The 27,414-nt window shown below is 40.4% G+C and overlaps 3 protein-coding genes across 4 annotated transcripts in view; 2 read left to right on the forward strand and 1 right to left on the reverse strand.

Annotated features, from left to right (window-relative positions):
- Nucleotides 1–10,005, reverse strand: part of Nup54 (nuclear pore complex protein Nup54) — a 20,938-nt gene extending 10,933 nt beyond the window's left edge. For both annotated transcript variants that reach the window (XM_065230463.1, XM_065230462.1), the window contains exon 1: nucleotides 9,841–10,005. In XM_065230463.1, the coding sequence (XP_065086535.1) occupies nucleotides 9,841–9,904 (64 nt within the window). In that variant the 5' untranslated portion in view covers nucleotides 9,905–10,005. The remainder of the gene's footprint in view (nucleotides 1–9,840) is intronic.
- On the forward strand, nucleotides 7,631–9,754 carry LOC135708477 (uncharacterized). The gene is made up of 4 exons (XM_065230599.1): nucleotides 7,631–8,050; nucleotides 9,001–9,180; nucleotides 9,248–9,389; nucleotides 9,454–9,754. Exons 2-4 carry the CDS (start codon nucleotides 9,003–9,005, stop codon nucleotides 9,590–9,592), a joined length of 459 nt encoding a protein of 152 aa, XP_065086671.1. The 5' UTR covers nucleotides 7,631–8,050; nucleotides 9,001–9,002; the 3' UTR covers nucleotides 9,593–9,754.
- A 9,146-nt stretch (nucleotides 10,006–19,151) lies between the features above and the next one.
- mfrn (mitoferrin) overlaps nucleotides 19,152–27,414 on the forward strand; it is a 67,102-nt gene continuing 58,839 nt past the window's right edge. Inside the window, exon 1 of the mRNA XM_065230534.1 lies at nucleotides 19,152–19,535. The gene's annotated coding sequence lies outside the window, so the exon portion shown is untranslated. The remainder of the gene's footprint in view (nucleotides 19,536–27,414) is intronic.

Here is a 27,414-nt window from a genome sequence, read left to right on the forward strand (position 1 = left end):
TCGATACAGAGGAAAAACCAATATACCCTCATTTTATCTGTCAAACTTTCATAGCGAATCAAAACAAACATTGCGTAGTACTAGAATTCCGACTAGAATGGGGTACGTTAATCGTTTGCTTGGGACCAATAGGCAGGTCAAGTAGTGAGCCAATTTAAAATCGTTGGTATCGTATTGATTGTTGGCCTTAGGCTGTGTTCCATTTGGAAATGTTTCACTTAAATTTGACACTTCGAAAATAAATTCTGATGTTCGAAAATTTCTGTGTTGTTGAACGGCCGATTTTCGAAAAAAGCATCTTTCAAAGTTGATTCCTTGTCTGTCAGAAATAAGTCTGCTGGAATAGCAGGTTTATTTGAAAATTTTCCGTCTGTCAAATATAAGTGAAAATTTACCAAATGGAACACAGCCTTAGAATATCGAATGCAAACATTCGTTTAAGATATGTACGCCGTTGGCGCCGAGGGGTGCGACACATCTAAATTTAAATTCTAGATGCTTAACAAATCTCACACTAGCGAATCAATATTCGAAAAATCTTCTTTACAGAATCGGTACGAATCTTGAAGAACGGAATCTTCATCAAGGATGCGTTAAATATGTTCAATCAGCTAAGAGTAGATAATACAAACAAATGGTATTCTACTTACGCTGAGGAAAAAGGCAAGCACTTCTTTGCTATTCATCCAAATTACAGCGACCACCCTTGGTACAAGGGCAAGCAACTCAGCAACAAAGAAGTCAGAAGACTAAACCGCCTAATCGCCGGACACAGCTACGCCAACAACTGGCTAGCTAAAATGAAAATTGTTCAGGATTCTGAATGCGACGTCTGCCTGGCAAAGGACACGGCAGACCATGTAGTACTCCACTGCAACAAATACGCCATCACCCGCTCGGAATACGATTGCGACGGCAAATTCTGGACGCTGATAGACCTATTCAAATCAAACGACGTGAAAACTTTTCGAGATGTGGTTCACTTCTTGGAAAAAAAATAAAAATGGAATTGTAAACACAACAAACGAGTGCTTGACAGCTTGAGCGGGCAAACACTTGGTGCCCGACTGCGTTGGCATCAAAAACTTCGACGAACAAACAAAACCACTGGGCATATGGTCACTGACAACGGTCCCATCAAAAGCAAGAGAATAAGAAGAAGGAACGCTGATGATGAGCTTATTGCGACGGCACCAATCCACAAACAAATCTAGCAGAGCTTGAAGACGATGACAATCCTCAATTGAGTGAACTATGACGAATAGCATAAGATCATCTGCATCAACGAGCTTGCATTTAACTCCCAACAAAGCTGCTACATCGTTGAAGAATAACGTAAACAAAAGTGGACCCAAGTTGCTTCCCTGAGGTACTCCAGAGGTGCTGGTAAACGTAGAAGAGACACAAGATCCTAGTCGTACTCGAAGAGTTCGTCCAGTCAAGTAGGAATGTAACCACGCTCTAAGTTGCTGGTAGCCACGACAAAACCTTCTGGTCAATTTTGTCGACTTGTGCCTTATTAGCCTTATTAGTAGCTACCGATCTACCGGGAATAAATCCATGCTGGTCAGTTGAAATGTAGTTCTTCGAGCGATTCAGGACAAATTCGCTCAAGATGATCTCCAACAATTTGGACGCCGCCAAAAGACTGGTGATACCTCGATAGTTCACAATATCCCGTTTATTGCCAGCTTTGTGCACAATGTTGGAAATTTTCTCGAACTCATAAAACATTGTCTAAAGTTGAAAAACATACCAGCCTTCTCCAGATCTTGCGATGACAAACCGACAACCGACAGCAAACCACTGAAACTGTTAGTTAGCGGAGATTAGCTGGTTTCCAATCCAAAGCAGCGATTTTATTCGGCGAAAGACTCTTCGAAAATTTCATTCAACCGTACATCTCTGCATCATTGGATGGTGCACTTCTGTAACCATCCGGAAGAAGGGGATCTTTTTCGGGAACGATTGCGCTTCCAGCTGTTCGAAATGCGAAATGTTGTAAAACAGTATCGCAAACTATCTGAGTAACTGCTCCCAATCCATCGGGAGAAAATCACCTGGAAGAATCCTGGATCTCACAGCGCAACTATCGAAAGATAAACAAACTTTCATTTTCATTTTTCATTTTCATTTTCAAGCACAGAAGGGGGTCATAGGGCCAAGTCACCAGCGAAAAATCGCTGTCCATACTGCACCAGGGTAGAGGTATAGATTTGGCATCACAGAATAATAACCACAGGGGTCAAATGAATCCTGTTTACGATACCGGATAGTAAGGAAAGCTGTTGACCATAGGGGATAGTCAGAGTAACAGCAATAATAGTGAAAGTTAGGAAAATAAGCAGGTAGAGATGGTTGATTTGCAATGGCTATCGACTCTGTTATATGGCCTACCGTATCAGATTCAAATTTAATGTCGTTTAATATTGCGCTTATTTATTACTTTTATCTTTATTCTAAGCAATCTCCTTTCATACTTGTTTGTTTTAAAGTGAACTGGATGAAATGATTGTTTTATCAAAATTATGTTAAAGTTAACTACTATTCATATTTGCTAATTAATACCTAAATGTAATTTTTAATTTTATGAAGATAAGTTGCTCAGAATAGCAGCCTGTAATTCCGTACCAGAATCCGCCTCCAATTTAATGTCTTTTGTGGATTCGTAGTAGCAAAGTTGTGCTAAAAGCTAAATAGTTACCTAGAAATACTACCTAAATCGTTCACAATCAGAGCCGGGCCACTGATGAAAACCAAAACTACAACCCTGAAAAAACGAATCGATATTTTCGAAGGCGAACACAACCTATTCTTGCTAGTGATTCTGTCCAATTGTTAGGTATCCAAATTATAGTCATTTGTAAATTTATTATTGAATATATGGATGAATTATCTATTATTGAATAACTATTATTTACGATAATTACATGAAAGAAATAACATATAAACTACAAACAAAACGTGACTACTAAAATCTCAAAAAAATATTCTCACAAGTATATTTCACGCAACCAGGAATCTCAAAACCATTAGACGCTATAATGATACTCTGCACATGTTAGACACAAGAAAAGGCCAAAAAGCAAGCGTCCGACACACAAAACCCGCCAAATCCACTGGCAGTCACAATCAACGATTCTACGAATCGCGAGCGCTCACGAATCATAAAACCGCTGACTGCGACACTCTGAAAGCGAAATTGACAGGCCTTATGCGTCAAACACCCGCCCTACAATCTCCTCCCGCATCCAACAACACAAACCTCCATTACAACATCTAACGAATTCAAAACTCCGAAAATCACTCATCTATAGAAAGTGAGTGGAAGCAACCCTGCATGCAACTATTCTTCATGATACGCTTTGTCTGTCTATCTTTCTATTAGGCCTGTGGACATGTGTTAGCTTCGAAACTTCTAACCAAACTAGGAAAATTTTGAAACCAAAAAAAAAAAAAATTGATTATTTTACGCAAAACCGAGCAAGTAATATTAAATCTCTTGTATTGTATGCTAATGCTAATTGACTGTAACAAAAATAATATGCTTAAATAAAATAAAATATTAATAAAATGATATGCAAAATTTACTAGAAGGTCATTACTTTATTGGTGAGAAGTTTCTAATAAGCCCTCCCAGTTCCTCTGTATACAGAACAAATCTGATACTATAATCAGAATTGCTCAGTCTGCATGAAGCAGCCGATTGCATCAAGGAAGTTCTATTAACAACCAAGAATTAATCGTTTGAGGTATACTGAAGCATTAAGAAGGTGATATGTGTCACTATGGGAAATCATCATCGTTGCAAATATAAAGAAATTAAACATAACCCTTTGCTTCAGTACCGTCAACCTCCATGTCCATGGGGAGGGCTATCGAAAGATAAACAAACTTTGACGTTTAACTTTTTGCAGGCAACTTTGCCTCCATAAATGCTGCCATAAATCTGAACGGGTTAGGATAAAGCAAAATGGCTTTAGATAAATACAATTCAGCCTGCAAGTTTTCTTTATAAAAGCCATTTTGAAACCTTATGAATTTGTTAAGGAATTCTTGAAAGCAAAACAACTTTTTCACATATGACCCATGAAAATCAACTTTTATGCCACCGCCATGTTACAATTAGTTTGCTTGTTTTTTACAATCTTCGATTTTCAATCAATATTTCCTTAGATATAACTATATTTTGGTAAATTTAGCAATGAGCAAACATTTAAATATGAAAATAATTAAAAAAAATCTCGGCCAAGCTCGATCTGAAGAATATATATATATTTTTTTTCAATGTTAAATAAATAGTCAAATCGACGTTTTACGAGGGTGGACTTAATTTTTGCCATGTTTTCACGTACATTTCACATAAAATTTTATATGGCACTTCAAACTAGGCCACTTAATGAGAACTATTGTAATAAATTTGGATATTCAACAAGATTTTTATACCATCAGTTTCTATTTTAATTATTTTGATAAGATCGGATTCATAAATCCTTTTCTATCTTGATTGAGGCTTTCCTAGTGGATTCAGCATGCGGCTAGGGGAAATGACTCGGAAAGGGTTTTTTTTTTTTTTTTTTTTTCGAGAGTTGACCAACTGCAGTTATAATAGGCTAGAATCTCGGTTGGGCTCTCCATGCGATACACAATACTTTCAGACGACTCGAGCTATGGTGCTCACTAGGTCACTGCAGCTTTTAGGCTCGTATTGTGATCAACTGTGTGTATTACGACCATAAATCCGGAGAACCCCGAGATCTGGGCGCAATCGCCCCTGCAAACAAACACGTCAATCGTCGGCCTCCCGCGAACAAAAGAACAATCCTGCAAACAAACTATAACAAATCATAGAGGAACTATTCTTCTACCTGTTTGTGTTATTAGTTTTTCCAGACTGAGCCCCAATCCGCGAGAAACCGACAAATGACGTGCCCATCCTCAAAAGCAACTACGCTCCAACCTCGAAGCTCTCCGGAAATATGTGATAAATCATGTAAATGTAAATGGAATACAGTAATGTTCCGATTTTGTCAACCCCTTTTTTTAAAAATGTTTTCCAATGTTCTACAAAACCCATGCCCTTTTTCAGTAATCTTCTTGAACCTATTGCACCAAAGTATACTTTAAATATCCCTCTTAACGAATGACGAATGACAAAAATTTAGATTTATGATTATGTGAAATTATTGAAAGAAAAAAATCTGAAGCGCGGAGGGGCTGACAAAATCGGGTCATTACTGTATTTAAAATAAATAAATTCATTCTTACCTTTTTATGGTTGTTTGATTATTAATTGCTATTATTACCTGCTTAGAGTTGTCTCCTTTAAAATACTGTGTAGAATTTACCTCATTATTCCTCAGTTCTATCGATTTGTGATAGAACCACGCTCAGCATATTATCCTGTAGTACGACTTGGGCATGCACCATGCAAGTAAGTCATCTCTCGTCAAAATGATGGGATATGGGGTGATGGTGAAGGGATATAGAAAACGAATAAAAGAACAGAGAGAAAGGTATTAGTATTGGTTACATTAACCCCCCCCCCTCCACACACACACACACACACACACACACACACACACACACACACACACACACACACACACACACACACACACACACACACACACACACACACACACACACACAACGAAAAAGATACATAGATGCACAGACAAACAGAAATAACGCATTTAATATTTCTCTCCACAAAACATAGTCACTAAAACACTACCGCCATCTGTCGAGTATCACGTGATGGATAGTACGCTTAACCGCCAACCAAAAACGCTCCAATTAACCGTCAAATGCGTATTCGATGAACAACCTATGAGTGTTATGTCTGTTTATCTGTGATAGATGGGTTATTAGGAAAGTACAACTACATTATAACTATTAGTGCAATGGATGAACGTTAGTTTCGGGGTCATGTTAGTGTTAGAGTTTTGTTAGTATTGACCCTTATTCAGCCCTGTCGGCCCCTCGAACACTAGTCGCAGGTAGTTGTTGTTAGGACATGCGACACTATCACTGCTACTATGTTAGAGGTATGACCCGTCAAGTTTCGAAGTGCAAAAAAACTGTTAGAACTTTCTTATAAATTAACTTTACACTCAAAGCAAACTATTTACCTTAGCATTACAAAAGCGAATTTAAAATTACTATTTTATTTTATGCTAATATTAAAATTATTATAAAACTACAATTTACGGCTCCGTGAAATTAACTCACTTGAACCGTTCAAATCAATGAACTGAAGAAAAACTAGAATTTTAACAAAATAAAAAAAAATCATAGCGACACTTGACAAATCATCATCAAGCCCCTCATCCTTGGACAGGGACTCGGAAAGGGTTTTTATTGTTGCTAAATAGCTTTTATTGTAGCTTTCAAATGGTTCTCAATGCGTTCGTCATACAACTTTTTGCAGTAAATCAATCTTGAAGAGCTTCGAGAATACACCATTCAGAACCTTCTCCAGGGTGGGCCAACTAGACATATTCTAGTCTTAATGAGGTTTTGGTGGATGCATTTATGACAAAATAGCCTTGACCAGGGTTTTATGAATGTTGTTTTATAGTTGCTTTGTAGTATTTCATAAAACTTAAAATGTTACTTGGGTATGCTCGAATATGTCCTTTTATTGTTGACAAAGCTCCAAAAATTTCGGGGGTTACGCCGCAAATTCCACTGGACTCTGAGGACGTGTGGTTTGTGCAAGTCATTCGCAGCAGAATACATTCTATCTTGAATCAAAAGCTCGGGCGACTTTGCTAAGCAGCAAAGAATAGAAAACGGTCGGTAATTCTCAACGCTTCCGGCCTGGTATATGGGTGTAACCGCAGACAACTTCCATGTGTTCGGGAAGACAGCTCCCGATAGTGAAAGCAGGTGGTCAGAGTACTTCAGCACGACGAATAAACACGGGAGGTAGTTTATCCGATCCAGGACCTTTTGACCTATCGTATGACGGCAGGGAGTTTAACAATTCCGGAGAGTCTGCCGGAGGGATAGCATTTGAAATGAACCTACGGTGTCGGAACTCGTTCTGCTATCGAATGTAATTTCCGATGGGAACGACTGAGTGACTTTCCTGCTTTTGAAAAAGCGCCAGAAAGAAGCGGGATCTATATAGGGGAAACGGCTCTTATGTTGGCCTATGGATCTAATAATGGGCCCATCGCTAAAAGTCTGCTATTTATCAATTTTATCTAGATGAACGCGTCATTAGGACGGTACTAATGGATATTTTTGGTCGCTATTGAAAATTTAGTCGATTGCTGAATTTATGTATGGGTCCAAATTAGGGTAATTTAGGCCGACATTACATCCATTTCCCCTACTCAGAAATACATCGCTCTATTGATCTCAGATTGACCATTTTAGGGCACACCGTGATGGGAAGCAAACTAGGCATGCAAAAGTATCATACCTGAGCTTGAACAGTTTGGGAATTAGACCACATTGATATAGTACACCATACAGAAAGTGGCCGAGGAAACCCGCGCGCGTTCTAATTGAATTAAAATCAGCGTATCAAAACGAAACCCGAAACAAAAACAATCCCTTCCTGTTTTTCCACCCCGGTCGGTGCAACAAGGTTTTCGGGTCTCCATCCATCCAGGCCGGGCCTCAGTCGGTGATAGTGTTGGCAAGCGAAAGCACTTGCTTCGTGGTTCGCGGTCCTAGCTGCTGTTCCGTTCCATGTCGTGCTGCGGACTTGTTCCCAATAAGTGCCATTAGATTCTACGGTCGGACGACGGGGTTGTCGACCAAGTGAAGAAACTCATACTGTGGTTCAATTGCGACGCAAATTGCGGATTCCAACATTACCTACGTGTCAAGTGAGGGTGACGGGACCTTGCCGTGAATAAATGGTATAATAAATGGATTATTGGTGGTTCCGAAGGCGAAGCATTTATAGGAAGTAATTGAGCATATTGTTCAGAATAATTCAACGAATGTCCAAGTCATCACTATTGGGGGCCGAATTTCTGTGATGGAATATAGCGATTCGCTGCGTTCGATTCAGGACATCGTTTGATTGGTAATTTGCAAGAACATTAGTTAATAAGATTAAAATTTAGAAGAGCTAATGTTATGATTTTGTTGGCAAATGTTGAGAATAGCCCGTTTGAGATTCCAAAATTTCCTACAATCCTAAATCCCAAAATTCTACATAACTTGATCTTGCATCGTAAACTATGTTTCAATCCGTTATCCATGTCACGCAGGTACATTGTTTCACTAATTGAGCGTTTTCAAAGCAAACCAATGCATGAACAAATGATACTCAGGGAACTCGACAAAATTTCCAGCATGGTAAAACCTAAAGAGACTGAATTGGGTAAAGAGGCGACATCTTATCCATTTGACAGGTTTTCTGCTCGATTGGAATAACTCTTTAGTAAAACCGAGCTTAACTGATCTTGTTTCCTCTAAAATAATATCTTAGAAACGCCCGCAATTTAGACTTGAAACAGCTGTAAATTTTTGGCTGTAATCGATCTGGTCTTTGCATTCTGATGAGGCTCATTAAAAAAGCTTTTTTAGTCCTGTGCTGAATCTCCAAGGGAAATTGGCTGTAATGTTGGCCTATGGATCTAAAGATTGGGCCCATCGATTAAAACCTCTTGTTTTTCCCATTTTTCCTAATCTGGACAATACAAATGGATATTTTTGGTTGCTAGTGAAACATTGTGAAAAAATGCATTCCTTCGAAATGCATGTATGGGCCCAATATTAGGGGCACTTGGCCGCCATTAGGGACATTTACCATACCTGAAGTTGCAAAGTTTGCACCACTGAACTCAAATCCAGGGAATATTCTCGCATGATTTCATATCTGCCCGGAGTTACCTGCTTCTTCATACAGGCCGTCAACTGTTCACCTGGTGTCTTAAGAGTCTAATGTCTAAAATATAAAACAAATATTACACATCAAAAGTATGGTGTCGGCACGGTTTCAGCTTTTAACGATTTCCATCTCCCCCACAGCCATGTACATCAAATCGGGTCACCGATTCCTCAGCGAGAAAGGCCAACTAGTGTTCCCTGGCCCGCCAACCCGTTCGGCTTTTTCGTTTTCGTACATCAATCCACCAACGACTACCGCCAGCACCACGACGGTTGCCCTTCCAGATCCTCCGGAAATTGACGATGATACAAACATTACCGGTCAGTCGTTGTTCTTGTTGTTATATAGCTTGAAATCGTCCTCCAAGTCTAACGTGTATGCTTACAGACATGTGGCGAAGTAAATCTACATCCGGTTCGGATATGCTGTCCGACAAAATACAGATGTTCTACATCTACATTACGGTTACAATAACTACGGTTTTCCTGCTCATCGTGCTGGGAATTTTCGGCTACATGTGTTATAAAAGGTAACGACATTCCACAAACTACCAAGATTCGAAAACATCACTGCAAGCTCTTCTGTTTCCACAGGAAGGGCTTCCAAAGCATTGAAAACCAGCAGGACATTGAAACGACCAGGAGGCAAAGCAGTCGAAGGCGTAGCCATTCCAAAAACTACTCCAAAGATCGGGAAGCAGAGAACCATCCCGGACAGACGCTTCTTCGTTGAGGGCGATTATTATCTCCCGAAGCTAATATTTACCGTGGAGACAAAATTTAATAGTTTGTGCTACTTATTGTACAGAACGGCAAACTAATTTTATATTTCTATTTTTATTTTTAAGGACATAATAAATCATACATTCGTTAGATTGGACAGCCATACCAGGATTATTGAACTGTTTATCACAGACCGTTGCAGGTACTGCAGTTGAAAACAATCGACATAACCTTCCAGAAGCAGTCCTATTTACTTACGTTTTGCCGGAGTACTGGTCGATCCCAATCCGGTGGTGCTCGTGTTTCCAAAATTGAAGGACATCCTCACGCACTTTACCGCTTTCGGGTTATTTTCTTATGATTGAAACAGTAATGTTCAATATTAAATTTAATGCTAGCGCTTTCCGCGCTGCTTCTGACCGATTCGAAAACAAACTCTTTGGCGAAACTACTGTCAAACTGCGCTTGGATGTAAACAAACATCAAGAAACCCGAGCAAAAACTAATCCTTGATACTTGACGAAGGTTTCTCGTGGTGGTAAGCTCACACCGCTCACACCGATATTATTCTCGGATTAAATTCTGACCAAGAATATATTGCTGCTATGATGTTGACAATAGAGTTAATCAACACGACTCTAAGCAAACAATCGGTAGGTCATTCATACAATGTCGGAATAAAAAGTTGATCCATCAAGGGGGCAGTTACCGCCATCAAAGGTTAAGCTCCGACTACATTTGGTATGTTTACAGAAAAATTAAATCTATATCAACATTTCAAAAGAGCGAAACTACTATTTACTATTCACTAATAGAATTCCACACATCAAATTTATTGACGAATTTCCAAGTAAAATTCCACATGATTTTCATGTGACCACCAAGGTGACCACACATAAACAGAAATTTATGAGTCAAATTAATAGTATGTGTGTTTACACATGGCGTTTATGTGTACACATAATAAGCATGAGTCCGACACATAGATATCATTTCAGTGCCAACATTTCAAATGGGCGTAATTGCTTTTGTAAACAATGGCTTTAGCTGTCGATTTCTCGCAACTTAAAGTTCACCCCTCCAAAATAACAACGCTAACTGGTAGAGGAAACATTCCTATACCTGTTGGTGTCATTATTTTTCATGACTGAGCATTTATTCGCGAGAAATCGACTGCTAAAGCCATTGTTTACAAATGCAATTACGCCCCTTTGAAATGTTGGCACTGATTTGTTGATCACATTGCAAAAATTCATGTGTGGGACACATAAAAAGAATCTTTGAAATTTTATCAGTGTTGATTTCTCGCGTATAAAAGCTGATACATGATTCCTCCACCAGTTTATATCGTCAATTTGAAGGAATAAGCGATGAATCGTCGGTTGAAGTCATTGTTTACAAAAACAATTTCGAAATGTTGGCACCGAATTAATGTGATTACACACAGAAAAATATAAATATAAATAGAGCTGGAATTAGGGCGTAACAGTCTTTCTCTACTCAATGATGTTGAATTGCCAGGGAGAGCCATGAATTCTGAGATATCATCGAGAGAAGTCATTGTTTACAAAAGCCCTAATTCCAGCTCTATATAGAAATACCCTAAGTTTGAGTTTTTAAACCCAAGTTTGAGTTTAGTGCCCTCTCTCAGCTCCATTCCCACACTGAGGTATATAGACTTAAGAATTTCATAAGACTCGACTTATGAACGACAAATCCGGAGAACTTCGAGATTAAGGCGTAATTGCTTTTGTAAACAAACATGTAATTTTCAATTTCTCGCTAAATAAAGCTCAATCTAAAAAACTAAAACCACTAGCAGGTAAAAGCATGGTTCCTCTATCATTTGGTATAGTTTGTTTGTGAGATTGTTCTTTTATTCGTGGGAAATCGGCGATTGACGTGTTTATTTACAAAAGCAATAACGCCCAAATCTCAAAGTGCTCCGGAAATATGAATGCGTGCGACTTATGAAAGATTTTCGTCTAACATAACGTAGCTCTTATACGCCTTCAGCCACTCCATTTTCTTAAGCGTTGAAAGACGAGTGGTCAACACACAAGCTCCGTAATCTCAACGTCCATGGTTTGGTAGTCTGCTCTTATTTTTCATTTTTTGTCAACATTATGACAGTATGAATTTTATTGGTCCCGAAATAACGTGCTCAACTTTTTGGCTCAGCTCTGGTACTCTCTTCGGTCCCAAGCTAATCGATTCACCCCTCGAAACATAGGAAAAACTAATAACCCCTCATTTTATCTGTCAAACTTTCATAGCGAATCAAAACAAACATTGCGTAGTACTAGAATTTCGATTAGAATGAGGTACGTTAATCTTTTGCTTGGGACCAATAGGCTAGTCAAGTAGTGAGCCAATTTAAAATCGTTAGTTTCGTATTGATTGTTGCTATAAGCCTTTTGGCCCAGACCCCAGACCTTCTTCACGCAGAAAAAAACATAGGTGAATCAAATAAAGTTCGTTTCACTTTAAACAAAATTTTGAATATAATATGGATCAATAAAATTGACAGAGTAATTCAACAAAAACATTGAGTTGAAATAATTATACTAACTTTATTGAATTGATCATCGGTTATTATTGATTCAAACAAAATGTTTGCTTGAATCAAATTTAAACATTTTTTGAAGCAATGTACGTTTTTTGTTGTCTTGAAACATAACTTTAATTATTTAAGAATCGTTTTTATTTTCAATGCTCAGGTTGTCTTTATTGAAAAAAATATTGCAAATAATATGTAAAGTAGTAAGAAGTACGAGAAGTCTTTGTTCGATTGAGACAATTGAGCAGTCACTGTTTGTCACGTTCACTTAATTAAGTTGGCATACTCGTCATATTCACCAGAACCAGAGCCATTTTGATGTTGATTCTGATGTTAGTGGTGTTAATGTTGACTTTTTGTGTTGCTGGAAGCGAGTTCATCTGCTGTAAGGCTGATGGTTACGATGATGGTTCAACAAGATATGGTTCTCTTAAATCTTCTGAGCCAGACGTTGTGGTTGGAAATTGGATGATTTTGCTCCTGGAAGTTTGGAGGAGCCATATTTTGGAGGAATAGCGAGGGCCACTACCTGAGAGGGGAAAATTCATCTGGATAGACACATTTTCAACGGTGGAGAAATTTTAATTGGCATCGATAGCCGTTGTTTGTCTCAGCTCCGATTGCTTGATGGAAGTTCCCAACAAACAATTTTAGCTGCAGCTTAGTTTGTACAGCCAAAAACTAGCTGCATAAGGCAAATTTTGGCTGTATAAGCTAGTCTGCAGCTAAAATTGTTAGTTGGGTTGGGCTGGTCCTAAATTTCGATGATATTACTTTACTTTTGAAGGTTCTCTTGCTGAATAGGAGGACGTGGTGTCAGCATTTGGATTACTACAACTCGGCTTGTTGCTATCCGCATCTGGAAATGTGAAATAATAGAAGATTCGTAAATGCTTATTTTGAAAGTTTCTCCTGGTTGAAACACATTTGCCATTGATTGCGGCCTAGTAGTTTTTGGTATGCTTGGAATTGTCGAAACAAACTCTTGGATCTTCTTATTAAAAAATAACATGGAATAAATAAGAAATATTAACATAGTTGAAAAGATGTGGTGACGATCTTCATGAAATGCATGCTGACACAGACTGACAGTTTGACACATGCAGTTCAAACAATTTTATCAGTTTGATTTAAATGGACTGCTGCATTTATTTAACACCTTTTTATTAATTGAATCCAAGATTGAATCAAAGATAAATATCGTATTTTTTTCAAGATGAATCCAGCTTTCCATGCTCGGTAATGGCGGCCTGTTTGTATGAATAAATGTATCCTTCACTGTGCTTTTTGACACTATCTGGATGTTCGAATTTCAACCCCTTCCCTTTCCCTCTCCTAGGAACAGAAGAAAATGGAACAACATACACCCTCCAGTTAGTGTCAAAAAGCACAGTGAAGGATACATTTATTCATACAAACAGGCTGCCATTACCGAGCATGGAAAGCTGGATAGAAATAATTTCATGCTTTAGGATTAATTAAATAGTTGTATCGTAAACCACATTTCAAACCTCCTTCTTCCCTTTTCCCATCCAAAAATTTGTAAATCTCCACTAACCTCGAGACAACCGCGAGTACTCGGTCCAGTTCCTTTAATTTTAAATATAAGACAGTAATAATTTATAACGCAAAGGATAACTCGGCTCTGTAAAGTTTATTCGATTGAGCCTGTACAAATAAAGCATTTATAAAAAAAATATCGTATTAAAAATAACAAAATGTTTTGTTAATTTACGCCTGAGTGTTTTTTCTGCGTGTTCTTCTTTCCTTTATTTAACGTCGGTCTCTGTTCCGCAATCTAGTGTCAATCACCGACGGACATCGATTGCCATCCATTGACGGCAATCGAATGTGCAGGAAGGCAGCTTCCACACCTGCGTAGGATATCGCACCCATTCACAACACACATGGGCCGGGACCAACGGCTTTACTTCCCTTTCGAAGGAAGACGTGATCAGAGATTTTTCTGCCTCAGAAAAATCCCACCGACCTCGGCTGGAATTGAATTAGAAAGCAGTCACGCTTACCACTACACCACCGGCGCCGGCAACCCCAGACCTTGTATAAATCGAGTATAAATAAAACACCGACTGGAGAGTTATAACATGTTAAAACGGTTGTCAAATAATTGCAACACAGCTACCACCATCAAGATAGCGCTATAGCATGTTATAACTCTGTAGTCTGAACGCAATGAGGTACAGAGAGAGGTGAAGCAGATCGTGAAATATGGTTGTATTAGTAAACCAAAAAATCAACGTAAACGCAAGTAGTGACGTCACTAATTGCTTGTATCGTACAGGGGTTTTACTCACACAACTTAACCGATTGCTTCACCTCGGTAATCCAGCTCATAGGTCTGAACGTACTATACCCGAAAAAAAAATTACAGTGAAATTTTCAGTGGAAACAATGCTCTAACATTAATATTTATTGTCGACAATAAAAATGATTGTTATAATGTTGTCCTCTTCCGAAAACGGCAAAACTGCTACCTAGATGTACAATGAATGTACATAATAAAATGTTGTTACAATGATTTTTATCGTTTTTTCATTTATTTTATTGTTAACATGATTCGATCATGAACAATAATGAACAACTCTATTACAATAAAAATTGTTGTTACATTAAATATTGGTGTATTTTCATTGTGGGTTACTTCACGAACAATAAAAATAAATCTGATTGAAGCAGGTCAGCAACACTGCCAATGTAATCAAGATATTTAGGCGCTGCTCGTATGGCTCTGGCTTTGACAGTTCGTTTGGCTCAAGACCAGGCAGTCCGCGTCCACTCATATCTTATCCTAGACCCTCTCTAAAGCTTAATGGAGACCTTTTCCGTGCAGTCAATAATCATACAATAATAATAAAAAAGTAGAAGGGTGTGTGCCTAGGGGCACGAACGGAAGCTTGACGTAGGACCGCTAGTGGACGGAATAAATGTGAAGAGCATTAAGTTCTTTTAATTGATCAAATATCTATTATCTCAATTCTTTCCGTTTTTGAATTGTAGGGGTACCAAATTTGTAGTAATCTTTTTCAAAACGAAAGTTGATTACGAGAATCAATCAAAATCATTTGCACCCTTGCTTCCAAGTTTGTATGGTCGTTGGGGGCTTGTGGTTATGAATATGGACAAACAAGCACAGATAAATTATATTCCAACTCTTTACTGATGTAAGCTTGATGGCCCTGAAAAGGGCCGTTTTATTGAAGAGGACATCCATGGCCACTTACGCTTGGCGTGTTTAGTGTAGGTGACAGCATCACGGACCTCATTTTCCACGAACACCTTCAGCACACCTCGTAGATCAGACCGGAGATACGTCAGACACTGCCACGGCGAGCCAGACGAAGGATGGTGGTTATCTCGAAGAATTTGCGATGACGATTGGCACCTCCTTTGCCACGACCAGTCAATTGTTGCTTGTTGGTTATAGAAAAGTGGACTAGCCACTTTCCTACTGCTGCTATTGCTGACCACGCCGTCCGAAGCGAAAATGAGCTGATACCAGACAGCAGCGCTGTTTATATCTTTTTAGGTTAAAGCAGAATGATGTGCAACCAAGTGGTATAAAAGCTACAAAGACTCCTCCCATTATGAGTAGTTTGCTATCAAGTAGCGACACTGGCTATTTTATTTTTGCGTACACGGCGAATGAGAACGACCCAAATTTGAGTTTAGTTCACTCATAATCGCCAAAAGTGTAGGAACTCAACGATGAGTAAATTTGTCTCATGATTTCCTGTGGAAAACCTTAAAAAGTCTGCCAGAAAATGAGGAAATTGACGAAAATTTTATTCAGTCTCGGAGTAGTACCAATAGACTGAGTGAATCCAACCTTTACTTTTCTCAAATTCTAGAATTTTTCCCTGGAAAATCCTGGAAAAACCAGGGAAAACATGAGGCAAATTTATTCATCGCTGAGCTCCTGCACTTTATTTCTTATTTCTGAGATAACTAAACTCAAATTTGGGCCGTTCTCATTCGCCGTGATAGATATCGGCGCCGGTGGTTAGCATGATTACCTCTCACCCCAGCAGGCCTGAGTCCAATCTCAGTCGGCGCCACCGGCATGTTCTAAGGCAAAACATCTCTGGGAGCTGCCTCCCTGGCGTCGGTAGCATTGGAGCTCAGTACGGAAAACAAATCTCGCGTCACTTTTCAATAGGTCCTATCTACATTGATCGATTCTCTTCATCGACACTCGTAAATAACTCGGCTTCACAAATCTGGATCAACAATAGAAAAGAGCCCATCAGCATTTGTAAACAAACCGTTCCAAAGCCCTTTACTCACAAAGCGAAGGCCACCCACACAAACCAACACCATCATTGAATAGGGGAAACTTCTACCTACAAGATGTTGGTGTTGGTTTGTGTGAGCGGCCTTCGATTTGTGAGACTTTGGAACGGTTTGTTTACAAATGCTGATGGGCCCTATTCTATTGTTGATCCAGAAATGTTTCCTGCCGTCTTCGTCGAATTAGATGCTAGATTGTTGCTCCTTCCTTCTAAAATATCCGGCCGTGGCGATTCAAAGTTGATCAAGGTTGATCAAAATAATTTGTATCCCTGCTTCCAGTTTGATTACATGAGCATTTTGTGTGGTCAGTGATTCTGAATGCAAACAAACAGGCAGATAAATTCTATTCCTACTCTTTACTGTAATAAGCTTGGTGGCCCTGAAAAGAACCGTTTTGTTTCCAATGTTGGTGATGATTTAACCTCCGAAACCAAACAGAGTGCGTCTCTGTCACTTCAAAAACGTAGATGACATCCATGGCCGCTTACGCTTGGCGTGTTTAGTGTAGGTGACAGCATCACGGATCTCATTTTTAAGGAACACCTTCAGCACACCTCGTAAATCAAACCGGAGATACGTCAGATACCGCCACGGCGAGCCAGACAACGGATGGTGGTTATCTTGAAGAATTTTCGTTTGGTTCTGAATATGGCGATGAGTGTGCAAAATATAACACGCAATTCCATCCTCCCTATTCGCACGCGCCCGAGGATCTAAGGCGAATGCCACTTCGACTTGTTTCGTCTACTTACTTCTCTCTGACGACTGTGCTGGGGAAGCAGCATATGCATGTAGGTAATTGGTGGATTTGTTAGTTAATTCGACGCTTTTGGACAATGCTGAACATTTACCAGTTTTTCAATAGTTTCTTGTTGAAAATCAACATTCGAAAGTATTGTTATCGATGCGTAGCCATATTTCTGATCGATTGGTGATAAAATTATTGAAATTGGACCAGGCACAGCTGAGTTATTAACGTTCAAAATCTTTCTTAATTTGTTACATGTTCCATTTTCGGTTTTCACAAAGTGTACCCCCATATAGAAATCAAAGACGTAGTCCTACGTCAAAATTCCACCACTTGAAGATGTCAGGAAGGAACTCTCAGGTGGAAGCATATTTCATGGGCGATTCTCTCCAGTCGAATGCATTAACTTATCAACGACGCTCAACCACCAAGGAGACGTGACCTAGGGATATCGAGCGCAGGGGAGTTGGCCTGCATTTCTCACAAGTTCCGGATCGAATCTCGATCCATAACCAGTAAAAAAAAAGGACCACCCGTAACAGACATACCACCCCCTTCCCTTCCCGGGGCAATGTTTTATTTTTTCGATTTATTTTTAAAGTCGATAAAGTAGATCTGTCAAGCCAACACATACACTCTAAAGTACACTGTTATTTTTTTTAATCAATAAATTCACCAACCAACAGTAAAATAACAATAATATATAATGTTATTGAAAAAAAATTATATGGGAAAATCACGAAAATTTCATTGTTAAGATACTTAACAACCCCCCTTTTTTATTGTAAATTTTCCATTTACCATGAAATTTATTGTTTTGTACAACATAAATCAAGGTAAATTTATTGTAGACGTAACAATATAAATCATTGTTAAGACAATAATTTTCGTCTTATAGTACGTTCAGACTACAGAGTTATAACATGTTATAGCACTATCTTGATGGTGGTTTCTGTACTGCAATTAGTTGACAACCGTTATAACATGTTATAACTCTCCAGTCTGAACGTACTATTATCATAGAGGTAACTCTAAGACTAGTAGGTCCCGAAGAAAATCATTATTATTTTTGGCTCACTCAGTACCAGAACAACGGTCCCAAGCAGTCCCAAGCTATTTCACTCACCCCTGCATGTTCTGCATGAATCCACACACCCCTGATGTTATCTGTCAAACTTTCATAGCGAATCAAAACAAACATAGTGTAGTAATAGAATTTCAACTAGAATAGGGTACGTTAATCGTTTGCTTGGGACCAATAGGCTACTAAAGTGGTGAGCCAATTTAAAATCGTTAGTTTCGTATTGATTGTTGCTATTATTGTTACATTGTTTTTTAATGTATTTTTGTTGTTATTTTTTTTCGGGTAACCATAGAGGTAAATCTAAGACCAGAAGGTCCCCAAGAAACGAGCTCAACTTTTTGGCTCAGCTCTGGTACTAGCTTCTGTCCCAAACTAATCGATTCACCCCTCGAAACTTAGGAAAATCCACTAACCCCTCATTTTATCTGTCAAACTTTCATAGCGAATCAAAAGAAACATAGTGTAGTACTGGAATTTTGACTAGAATGGGGCACGTTAATCGATTTACTTGGGACCACCCTAATAAAATCGTTATGGTTATTTTGCTTAACGACGTGTTCCGGGTATCATCCAAACCATTTGTGGAATAGTTCTATTATTTGGGTTGTCGTTCGTTTATGGTTATTTTTTATTAGGGCAATAGGCTAGTCAAGTAGTGAGCCAATTTGAAATCGTTAGTTTAATATTGATTGTTGCTATATAACATTGCTCCAGTAGTGCCTTGAAGCCTCGAACCAAAGCCGCCCCTCTCGGAGCCAAGACAGTCTCTATGAGAACTGTCAATCCCGATCGAACTGTCAAAATCTTCGTTAAAAAATTCCAATCTTCCCTCGTGTTGTTGGCTGCTTTTTCTTCTCTGACTGTCCGCTGCTCACAGGACAGGCCATCATCGCCATTCACTCTCGAGATCGGAATCGGAGACCTTCTTCTGGGTATGCGTGTGTACCGTCGTCGACAAAGCATCCGCGGAATCATCTAAAAAGTAGTGTAGTGCTAAAAAAACGCGATCCATCGCCGTCGTCGGTGTGTAAATATATATACATTTTCGTCCGACCATTACGTGATAGGTGGAAGTGAAGAAAATTTGCTCTGGTGCAGCGTCCGTGGCTGCCATTTAGGTCCTGCTGAAAAGAGGCAGCGGAAACATTTTCTTGTATTGTTCTGGAAGGTTGCTATCAGGAGACGGAGGAGGAGTACCAGAGTATTCGGCCTGGCAGTGTCCAATCAGGCGAGAAAGCACCCCCGATCAGGTAAATTCGGCGAAATGCGTAATCCTTGACCGATCTTCTCTGGTGCTTGCTATAGCCGTGTTTGTGTGCTCGTAGGTATCGCCCTCAGAAAATGTAGTAGCCCTTTCCCGAAATGCTTTTTAGTGGTCAAAATTTGAGTTCCAGTCCAAGTGGAAGAGAAAGGCAGACCCATGACAGCGCAGAATAAAAAGTGTGTGTGGTGCATGGGAAGTTGCTGCTTTTCGACGTGGAGCGGAGTGGTAGGACGCGATCGGCGGAAAGGTGCGGACGCCAGCGGGGGCCGTGTGTTATGCAAAACCCTGCGGCAGCCAGCCCTAGTGAGAATTATTTTTCTCGCTTCGAGAACCTGCTCAAGGGGGCGAATCGGGTTTCTGTCCTTGCATTTGACAGCTGGAAGCGCAAGCAGAGAGAAAGTGCGTGTGTACTGTTTTGGTCCGGTGTGTGGTGGTCAATCTTTTGATTGCAAGGGTATTTTTTTTTGTTGTTTTGTTGCGGTGGTTCAATAGAATCGCTTTAGCTGCAGGATTGGATTCCGGAAGTGCGCGGCCTGGAGATTCTGGAGAGGGATTTAATCTATTCCAAAAAGTGGAAGGTATAATGTTGTTGTGAGAATGGGATTTAATCACTCTCCTGAGGTTCCGAGCAGCGATGCCAGTTTGTGAGCTGTTTTTGCGTAGTTTTGAGTAATGAGAAGCGTATGGGGGAAAAAAGGTGTTCATTTAGATGGCGGTTTAGTTTGAACGGAGAAGCTATGCAAACTGATTAAATGAACAATCTGATCAACTTTGGTTTAATAATTCAGTAGATGGATATGTTGTTATTAAAATCTAAGCACTATGCGTTTGCTGTAAATAATTGGGATGTTCTGCAGATGTACAAACTTATAGCTATTAAAATTCAATCTCGGCGGTACCAAGTTAATTGTAGCTCAACTCGGTCCACTACACTGCATAAAGGATACCAGAACCTACGAATCATAATTGTTCATCTTTTTAACAACAACTGATAAGCAGAGGCGAAAAAGCCTTTAGACTGAAAACCTATTAAAATAACAAAATAACAACTGATAAGAATTTGCACGGCAAATTCATTCAAATCCATGTTGGCTCCTTTAACTCTGGACGTTTAACAACCGGTTTCGGATGATTCAAAGCATCCTAATGGATCATTTTGCTTTCATACAGAAATTTGCATTCAGGATTTCAGTTCCAGTTTGGGCTACGACTTGAGTTCCTTCCGACCGAAGCATTCTCACACGAGGTTCACTGTCTCACTTTTAATTAGTATCCTCAGACATCGGATGTCGATTTTAAAGGCAAACAATCTAAGGCAGATAAGCATTTGTAGCTGTAGTACTACTGTTAATCGCAAATAATATGATTGTTTAAAATTCCATATACCTACTAGGGAAGATTATCAGCGTTACGAAAAGTTATCTTGCCAGAGCTGTTTTGTTTTGGCAACTGCCCATGCGGATTGCATAGAACATGCGACAGTTATGCGTATAACGACAGTGAATGATTTGACGATTAGTCGGAACATAAATTCGAAAAGACGTCTGGAATGCAGTAAGGTTGTGCTGCATTACTCCGAACGATATTTGTGCCTCGAATGAGACTCCGGCTTATTTTGATTGCTGCTCGTTCTATTCTTATTTTGTGACGGGATCTAAAACAATTTATATGTCAGATGATTGGGAATCGGATGAAATCCTGCCCTATGCGGATGGAAACAAACATGCGAAATGGAATTACTGGATGTCTTCCGACAAAGCAATAGCGGAGCAGTTCCTCTACATGGGCTGGCAGAAAGGCTAGAGATACGTCACCAACATCAAGCAATAGGTGGTGAAAATAGAAGATGTGACAACCGCGGAGGTCGAAGGGAACATTGAAAAGAAAAACATCTAGCTAAAACACAATCCAGAAGCAGCTGCTTTTTGGGTTGGTTCGTGTATCGTGTAATGATGACTTTCACTATTACAAATTTTGAATCATGGTGATAATGCAATAAGGGAACATCTACAAATGACGTAGCATATTGAACATCTGCTTCACAACGACATTTTTACATCCTACGCCTTCGACGTCTGCCCGATGCATCGCATTCCACGTTCCGTTCAACAACAACAGTGCACCGACAACCATCCTCCGATAACAATCTTTTGTCCTGATCACGAGCGTTCCTCTTTCCACGTAAGAACCATCCAGCTCCTGAACAGTTATAGTACCGCAATTCTGTCACAAATCAATGGCCTGTTGAATGAAAACAACCGCACCCTGGATCTCTGCTTTGTGAGTGCTCGTGATACAGCTCCTTTCCTCTCCACGGCACCCGAACCTTTAGTCAAGGAAGTGCATCATCAGTCATCACCCTGCTTTAGTTATCGTGATCGAAAATAATGTTGTCCATGATTTTACCAGCACTCCAAACGCTGTGTCATATGACTTCCCTAGAGCCGTAGAAAGTCCCATGGAAGCCCCCAATCCCTCCGTCTCAGTCCTGCCATCAGCAGCCTTCGTTCATCATAGTCGTTCTGCTGTCGGATGTGGAGAGGGGGTTTTCCGACCCACTCACTATGGCGAGTATCCAGGGAGAGCAGTCATTCGATTCCTTGCCGCAAGCAGGACGTCGTGATCTTCTACAAAACACCGGTGGAATGAATTCTGATGTTGAAGAGTACCGCCTAGCTGTATCGGATTGTTGCTACGATATAATTGTCCTGTGCGAAACGTGGCTCGATTGTCGAACGCTTTCCAGTCAAGTCTTCGGTCCTGACTACGAGGTCTTTCGTTGCGATCGGAATCCTAACAACAGCCGTAAATCTACTGGTGGAGGTGTCCTTGTAGCTATCCGTGGCGGGTTGGAGGCACACGCAATCGAGAACGATTCATGGAACTATGTGGAGCAGGTTTGGACAGCCATCAATCTGGGTGATCGCACACTATTTCTATGCGCTCTGTACATTCCACCTGATCGAGTCGAGTTTGGTGACTTCAATCTGCCAGGCGTTTCGTGGAGTCCATCTCATTGCGGATTCCTGTACCCAGATCCTGATAGATCTACATTTCACGCAGGAGCTATTCGCCTTCTCGACAGCTACAGCGCAGCGACGCTTTCTCAAATTAACCATGTAGTTAACGAAAATGATAGTAGTTTGGACCTCTGCTTCGTGAGCACACAGGATAGGGCTCCATTAATTTCCTCGGCTCCTTGTGCACTAACTAAGCTAGGACAAGCTGAGGTCAAACTCGTGCCTGATTTCGACGACTATCCTGCTACGGTTTCTTATGACTTCCGTAAAGCTGACCACCGTAGCATTATATATTGTCTAGCATGGTATGAAAGAACATCCTTGATCCAGATGACGTTCAGGCTGCAGCGCAAACCTTTTCACATTTCTTGGCATATGTCATTGACAGACACGTCCCGAAAAGAACTCACCACAAAGTGTCTCACCCTCTCTGGCAGACGAGAGAGCTACGTAGGTTGAAGTCAATCAAGAGAGCAGCATTGAGAAGATTTACGAAGTATCGCACGCTTCCTCTGAAACTACATTATGTGAGGCTGAATCCCATGTACCAGGTCAGTCAGTCGTGAATGCTTTTCAAGTTTCCAACGAGGCATCCAGCGCAAACTTAAGCTACACCCGAAATCCTTTTGGAACTACGTGAACGAGCAACGCAGGGAATCCGGCCTCCCATCGTCTATGGAATTCAACGGAGAAGTTGCTGCCACCTTTTTTCCGAAAAGTTTGCCAGTGTATTCACTAATGAGATACTAACTGACGACCATATTAACCTGGCTGCCAGGAACGTTCCAGTAAACGATCAAACGCTGGGTGCAATTGATGTTAATGCAGAAATGATTTCTAAGGCCGCGACTCTCCTCAAGTCATCCTTCAATCCTGGACCTGATGGAGTTCCATCTGTATTTTTGAAGAGATATATTGCTAGCTTGTTAATTCCGCTTCTTCGCCTGTTCCGAATGGCTCTCTCCAGTGGCATATTTCCATCTTGCTGGAAATTTGCGCACATGTTTCCCGTCCACAAAAAGGAAGGAAACGAGCTGTGGATAAGTATCGAGGAATTACATCGTTAAGAGCCGTTTCGAAGCTATTCGAGCTAGTGATTATGGAACCGTTGCTGTCCCATTGGCAGCAGTATTTGAGTGCTGATCAACATGGGTTTACTTTACGGTCGGCCGCTATACAACCACCAATCTGCTGTGTCTCACATCGTATATAACCGAAAGCATGTCGGATCGGGTTCAAACGGACGTTATTTATTCAGACCTATCCGCAGCATTCGACAAGTTGAACCATGCTATTGCGATTGCTAAGCTCGGCAGGCTAGGTGTATGCGGTAATCTTCTGAATTGGTTTCGACCATATCTTACCGGTCGCCAACTAAAGGTTGCCATAGGAGATTGCAGATCAGCTAGCTTCTTCGCCACATCAGGTTTACCTCAGGGAAGTCACCGTTGATATTTATACTGTACTTCAACGACGTGCATCTGGTCATCGAAACTCCTCCGGTTATGATATGCAGATGACCTCAAAATCTTCCTACGAATCTGCTGCATTGCTGACTGTCACTTTCTTCAACGTCAGCTGAATGTATTCGCTAGTTGGTGCAGGTTAAACAGAATGGTAGTGAACCCAGTCAAATGCTCCGCTATTACGTCCTCACGAAAACAACAACCGATAATATTTAGCTATGACCTGCTTGGCTCGGCAATCGAACGCGTGAATTAGGTGAAAGAATTGGATGGGATCTTGGATTCGTAGCTTTCATTCAAGCAGCACATTGCATATGTTGTTGATAAGGCTTCACTGATATCTACTGTCTAAAATCTCTCTATTGTTCGCTTGTACGATCGACGCTTGAGTATTGTTCAGCGGTTTGGAACCCAAACTACAACAACGGTGCCGAGAGAATTGAATCTGTTCAACGTCGCTTTCTTAGAATTTTCGTTGCGTAGATTGCCTTGGAATGATCCGTTTCGATTACCCAGTTCGTAATAACCTTATGCTAAGACTGCCTCTACGTCGCACAAATTATGGAGCATACGGTGCGATTTGCGAGTTGCATCTGTTTTCGACTTTCATCTCTCCCGTCATGCGCTTCGTCGAAAGTTTTCTTCTGTTTTTCGCCGTTTATGTTATGACCATGCTTGAATGTGTTTTTTACCATAGTTGATAAGGTTAACATCATTGGGGCTTCATCCAGCCTGTTGATGTAAAACAACAACAAAACAATAAACTGACCATCGCAGTATTGTCCATGTGCTGTCAAACCTAGATTGGGAGCATATTCTAGATCCTGTAGACGTCAAAATTGCTGCACAGACCTTTTCTCACGTCTTGGCATATGTCATTGACAGACACGTTTCCAAAAAGATCATCCATATCGACTATCGCGTCCCGTGGATGACGAAAGATCATCGCTCGTTGAAAAGAACTAAGAAGGCTGCTCTCAGAAGATTTACTAAATTCCGCACACTGCCGCTGAAATGCTACTATGTCAGACTCAACCACGAGTATAAGCGGTTAAGTCGTCTCTGTTTTCAACGCTATCAAAGGAGAATTCAACGGCGGCTAAAATCACACCGGCTTACCCTCTTCCATGATTTTGCAAATGGTGACTGGCGGCGGCATAGAATTTGGGAGAGAGTACCTCGTAGGCAAGGTTGCTGATCGTCACAGCGAGGCACAATTCGTTGTATATTCCTCTCGCTGTTGCTGAAGTAGTGCTGCAGGAGGCGGGCTCTCTGTTGTGCAAGAGAATTTATCTCCCACGAATGATGTTAAATAATTTTGTTTTGCGCTTCTTCTACATTCTCTCGTCGTTCGCTGAGTTACGGCTTTCGGCAAATCAACAATCGCCACTCATCCGCTTGTTCGTTACTGGACGAGTTTAGTTGAGTTCATTCAATTCGATTGCTATTCGTTTCTGGGTAATCATCACAAAGAATGCAAGATTGCACTCGCCACGAGTGTTCACGGCGATGCGGTGTACTATGCTGGACGCTTGAGTGGTAGTTTGACGCTGCGCTGGAGCGAAGCATTTTCAATGAGATTCAATTCAATTTAAGAGAAATAGGAAACATTTTTTTCCGGTTAGTGAAAATATTCTTTGATAAATTTCTCTTTCAAAGTTCAGATTAATGCATCTTATCATTTTTGAGTTATTGAGTTAAGAAACATTAAGCATGATAATTTTCTTATCATTCCATTATATGTATTAATTTTTTCTACGATGCTTGGTTCATCAGTAATTATTTTCAAAGTACCGTAGGACGGGGTGACATTGGGCCAAAATTGAAATGCCTTCATCGCAAGAAATCGATTCTAATTGAAAGGTCCCGCTATTTATACCCTTCGGAGAGTTGAAACACCCTCCAAAGGCGCGCCCCTTTGTCAGTCAAAATTGGATTCCAACAAAAATAAGCAATGACACCGATAATGACCATGTATCAGAACCGTAGTCTTAACCACTTCAAACTATGGAACAACGAATAGGGGTAATTCATTAACTACGTAGACATTTAAGAAGTTATGCTTTTTTGGGAAAATCTTAAAACTTAAACTATAATTTTTTCGAGAAAAATAACAACCCCGAATTTTTTGTAACCATTAACTCTATCTAAAATTTTATAAACTTCTGATACTCTTTGACCCAAAACAGTCAAAAATAAAAAGATCTCAATCATCTTTTCGCACTTTTTAATTTTTTTTTACCCAAAATCACCTCTTTCTAAAGGGTTACGCACAGCCCCTTATTGTGTTCGATGATTTGAAATAATCCCAAATGGCATTTGTAATATTGGCACAATAGGTTTATTAATTTGCAATATACTTACCAGTTACCAAGATGCATTATTTGAACAATGCCATCCTCGTCCGTGAATGGTAAGTTTATTCCAAATACCGACTTCGAATGCCGGGTGGCCGCATCAACCTTAAGGAAAACTACCTTTTGCCAAAATTTGGCAGACATAATTTGCCGCATAATTTCAGCGCCTCTGTGAATTAACGGAGGCAGAGTATTTTGGGAGATTTTTAGACCGCATGCCTTTCACAAGGGCCCCAAAAACAAATTGGCACCTTCCCATTCTGGATACCTTATGGGAAGGTTGTGCTCTGTTACCATTTGTAACGTACCCAGAAGCACATAGCCCCTAGTGGTGTCCACTTGCACTTTTGTTGATTTTCCACGTTTTACAGTTTTTTGTTGCCGGTCAATAGTCTCCTCCACAATATCTAGCCTCTGGGCCACTTCCGGGTGACAAGCATTAATGTGCCGTCTGAAATTCCCCGGATTAAACACTTTTTAAATGTATACGCATTTGGGATCTGCGTCTATATCGGCGAGGCAACGATATTTGCACCCACCGCCATCTTTTATTTCTTCCACCGCGTCACTTATCTTGCGTTTTAAACTTCCACGGTTCGTCTTGCTCATATTGGCAACTGGTACCTAGTACTCGCCGCGAGTATTAAACTGACTCACCGTGATCGTTCATTGTGGCCTGCACTCTTATCCGATCACACCAGTTCGTAAAGAACGAGAGAATGAAACGAAAGAGAATGCAAGGCAGCAGGAATACTCTTCGCACGAAGACTCGCGTAAATGGCATCGTTCGGTTCGTTCTGGATGTATGCTTTGCTTTCGTTATACCAAACGCATTCAGAGACGGTAAGCGCTTTTGAGTCGTACGATGCGAGTATCAGTAACCTTGCTTGTAGGCGGCGCTCAGCAGTGTGATCGCGCGGTAGTTGCAGCAAACTTATCGTCCTTTTTGTAGATTAACAATGATCTGCAGAACCTATAACACCTGATACACATGGAAATAGATCGGATATACTCTTGGAATT

This window comes from Ochlerotatus camptorhynchus, unplaced genomic scaffold, assembly GCF_037179485.1.
Source record: "Ochlerotatus camptorhynchus isolate MF236.1 unplaced genomic scaffold, CSIRO-AGI_Acam_v1.1 ptg000330l, whole genome shotgun sequence".
In the NCBI taxonomy this organism is placed as follows: Eukaryota; Metazoa; Arthropoda; class Insecta; order Diptera; family Culicidae; genus Ochlerotatus; species Ochlerotatus camptorhynchus.

Coding starts and splice junctions, on each gene's coding strand:
- LOC135708477 (XM_065230599.1), top strand. CDS start 9,003: ATGTACATCAAATCGGGTCACCGATTCCTCAGCGAGAAAGGCCAACTA. Junction 9,181..9,247: donor CGATGATACAAACATTACCG/GTCAGTCGTTGT, acceptor GTATGCTTACAG/ACATGTGGCGAAGTAAATCT. Junction 9,390..9,453: donor GGCTACATGTGTTATAAAAG/GTAACGACATTC, acceptor CTGTTTCCACAG/GAAGGGCTTCCAAAGCATTG.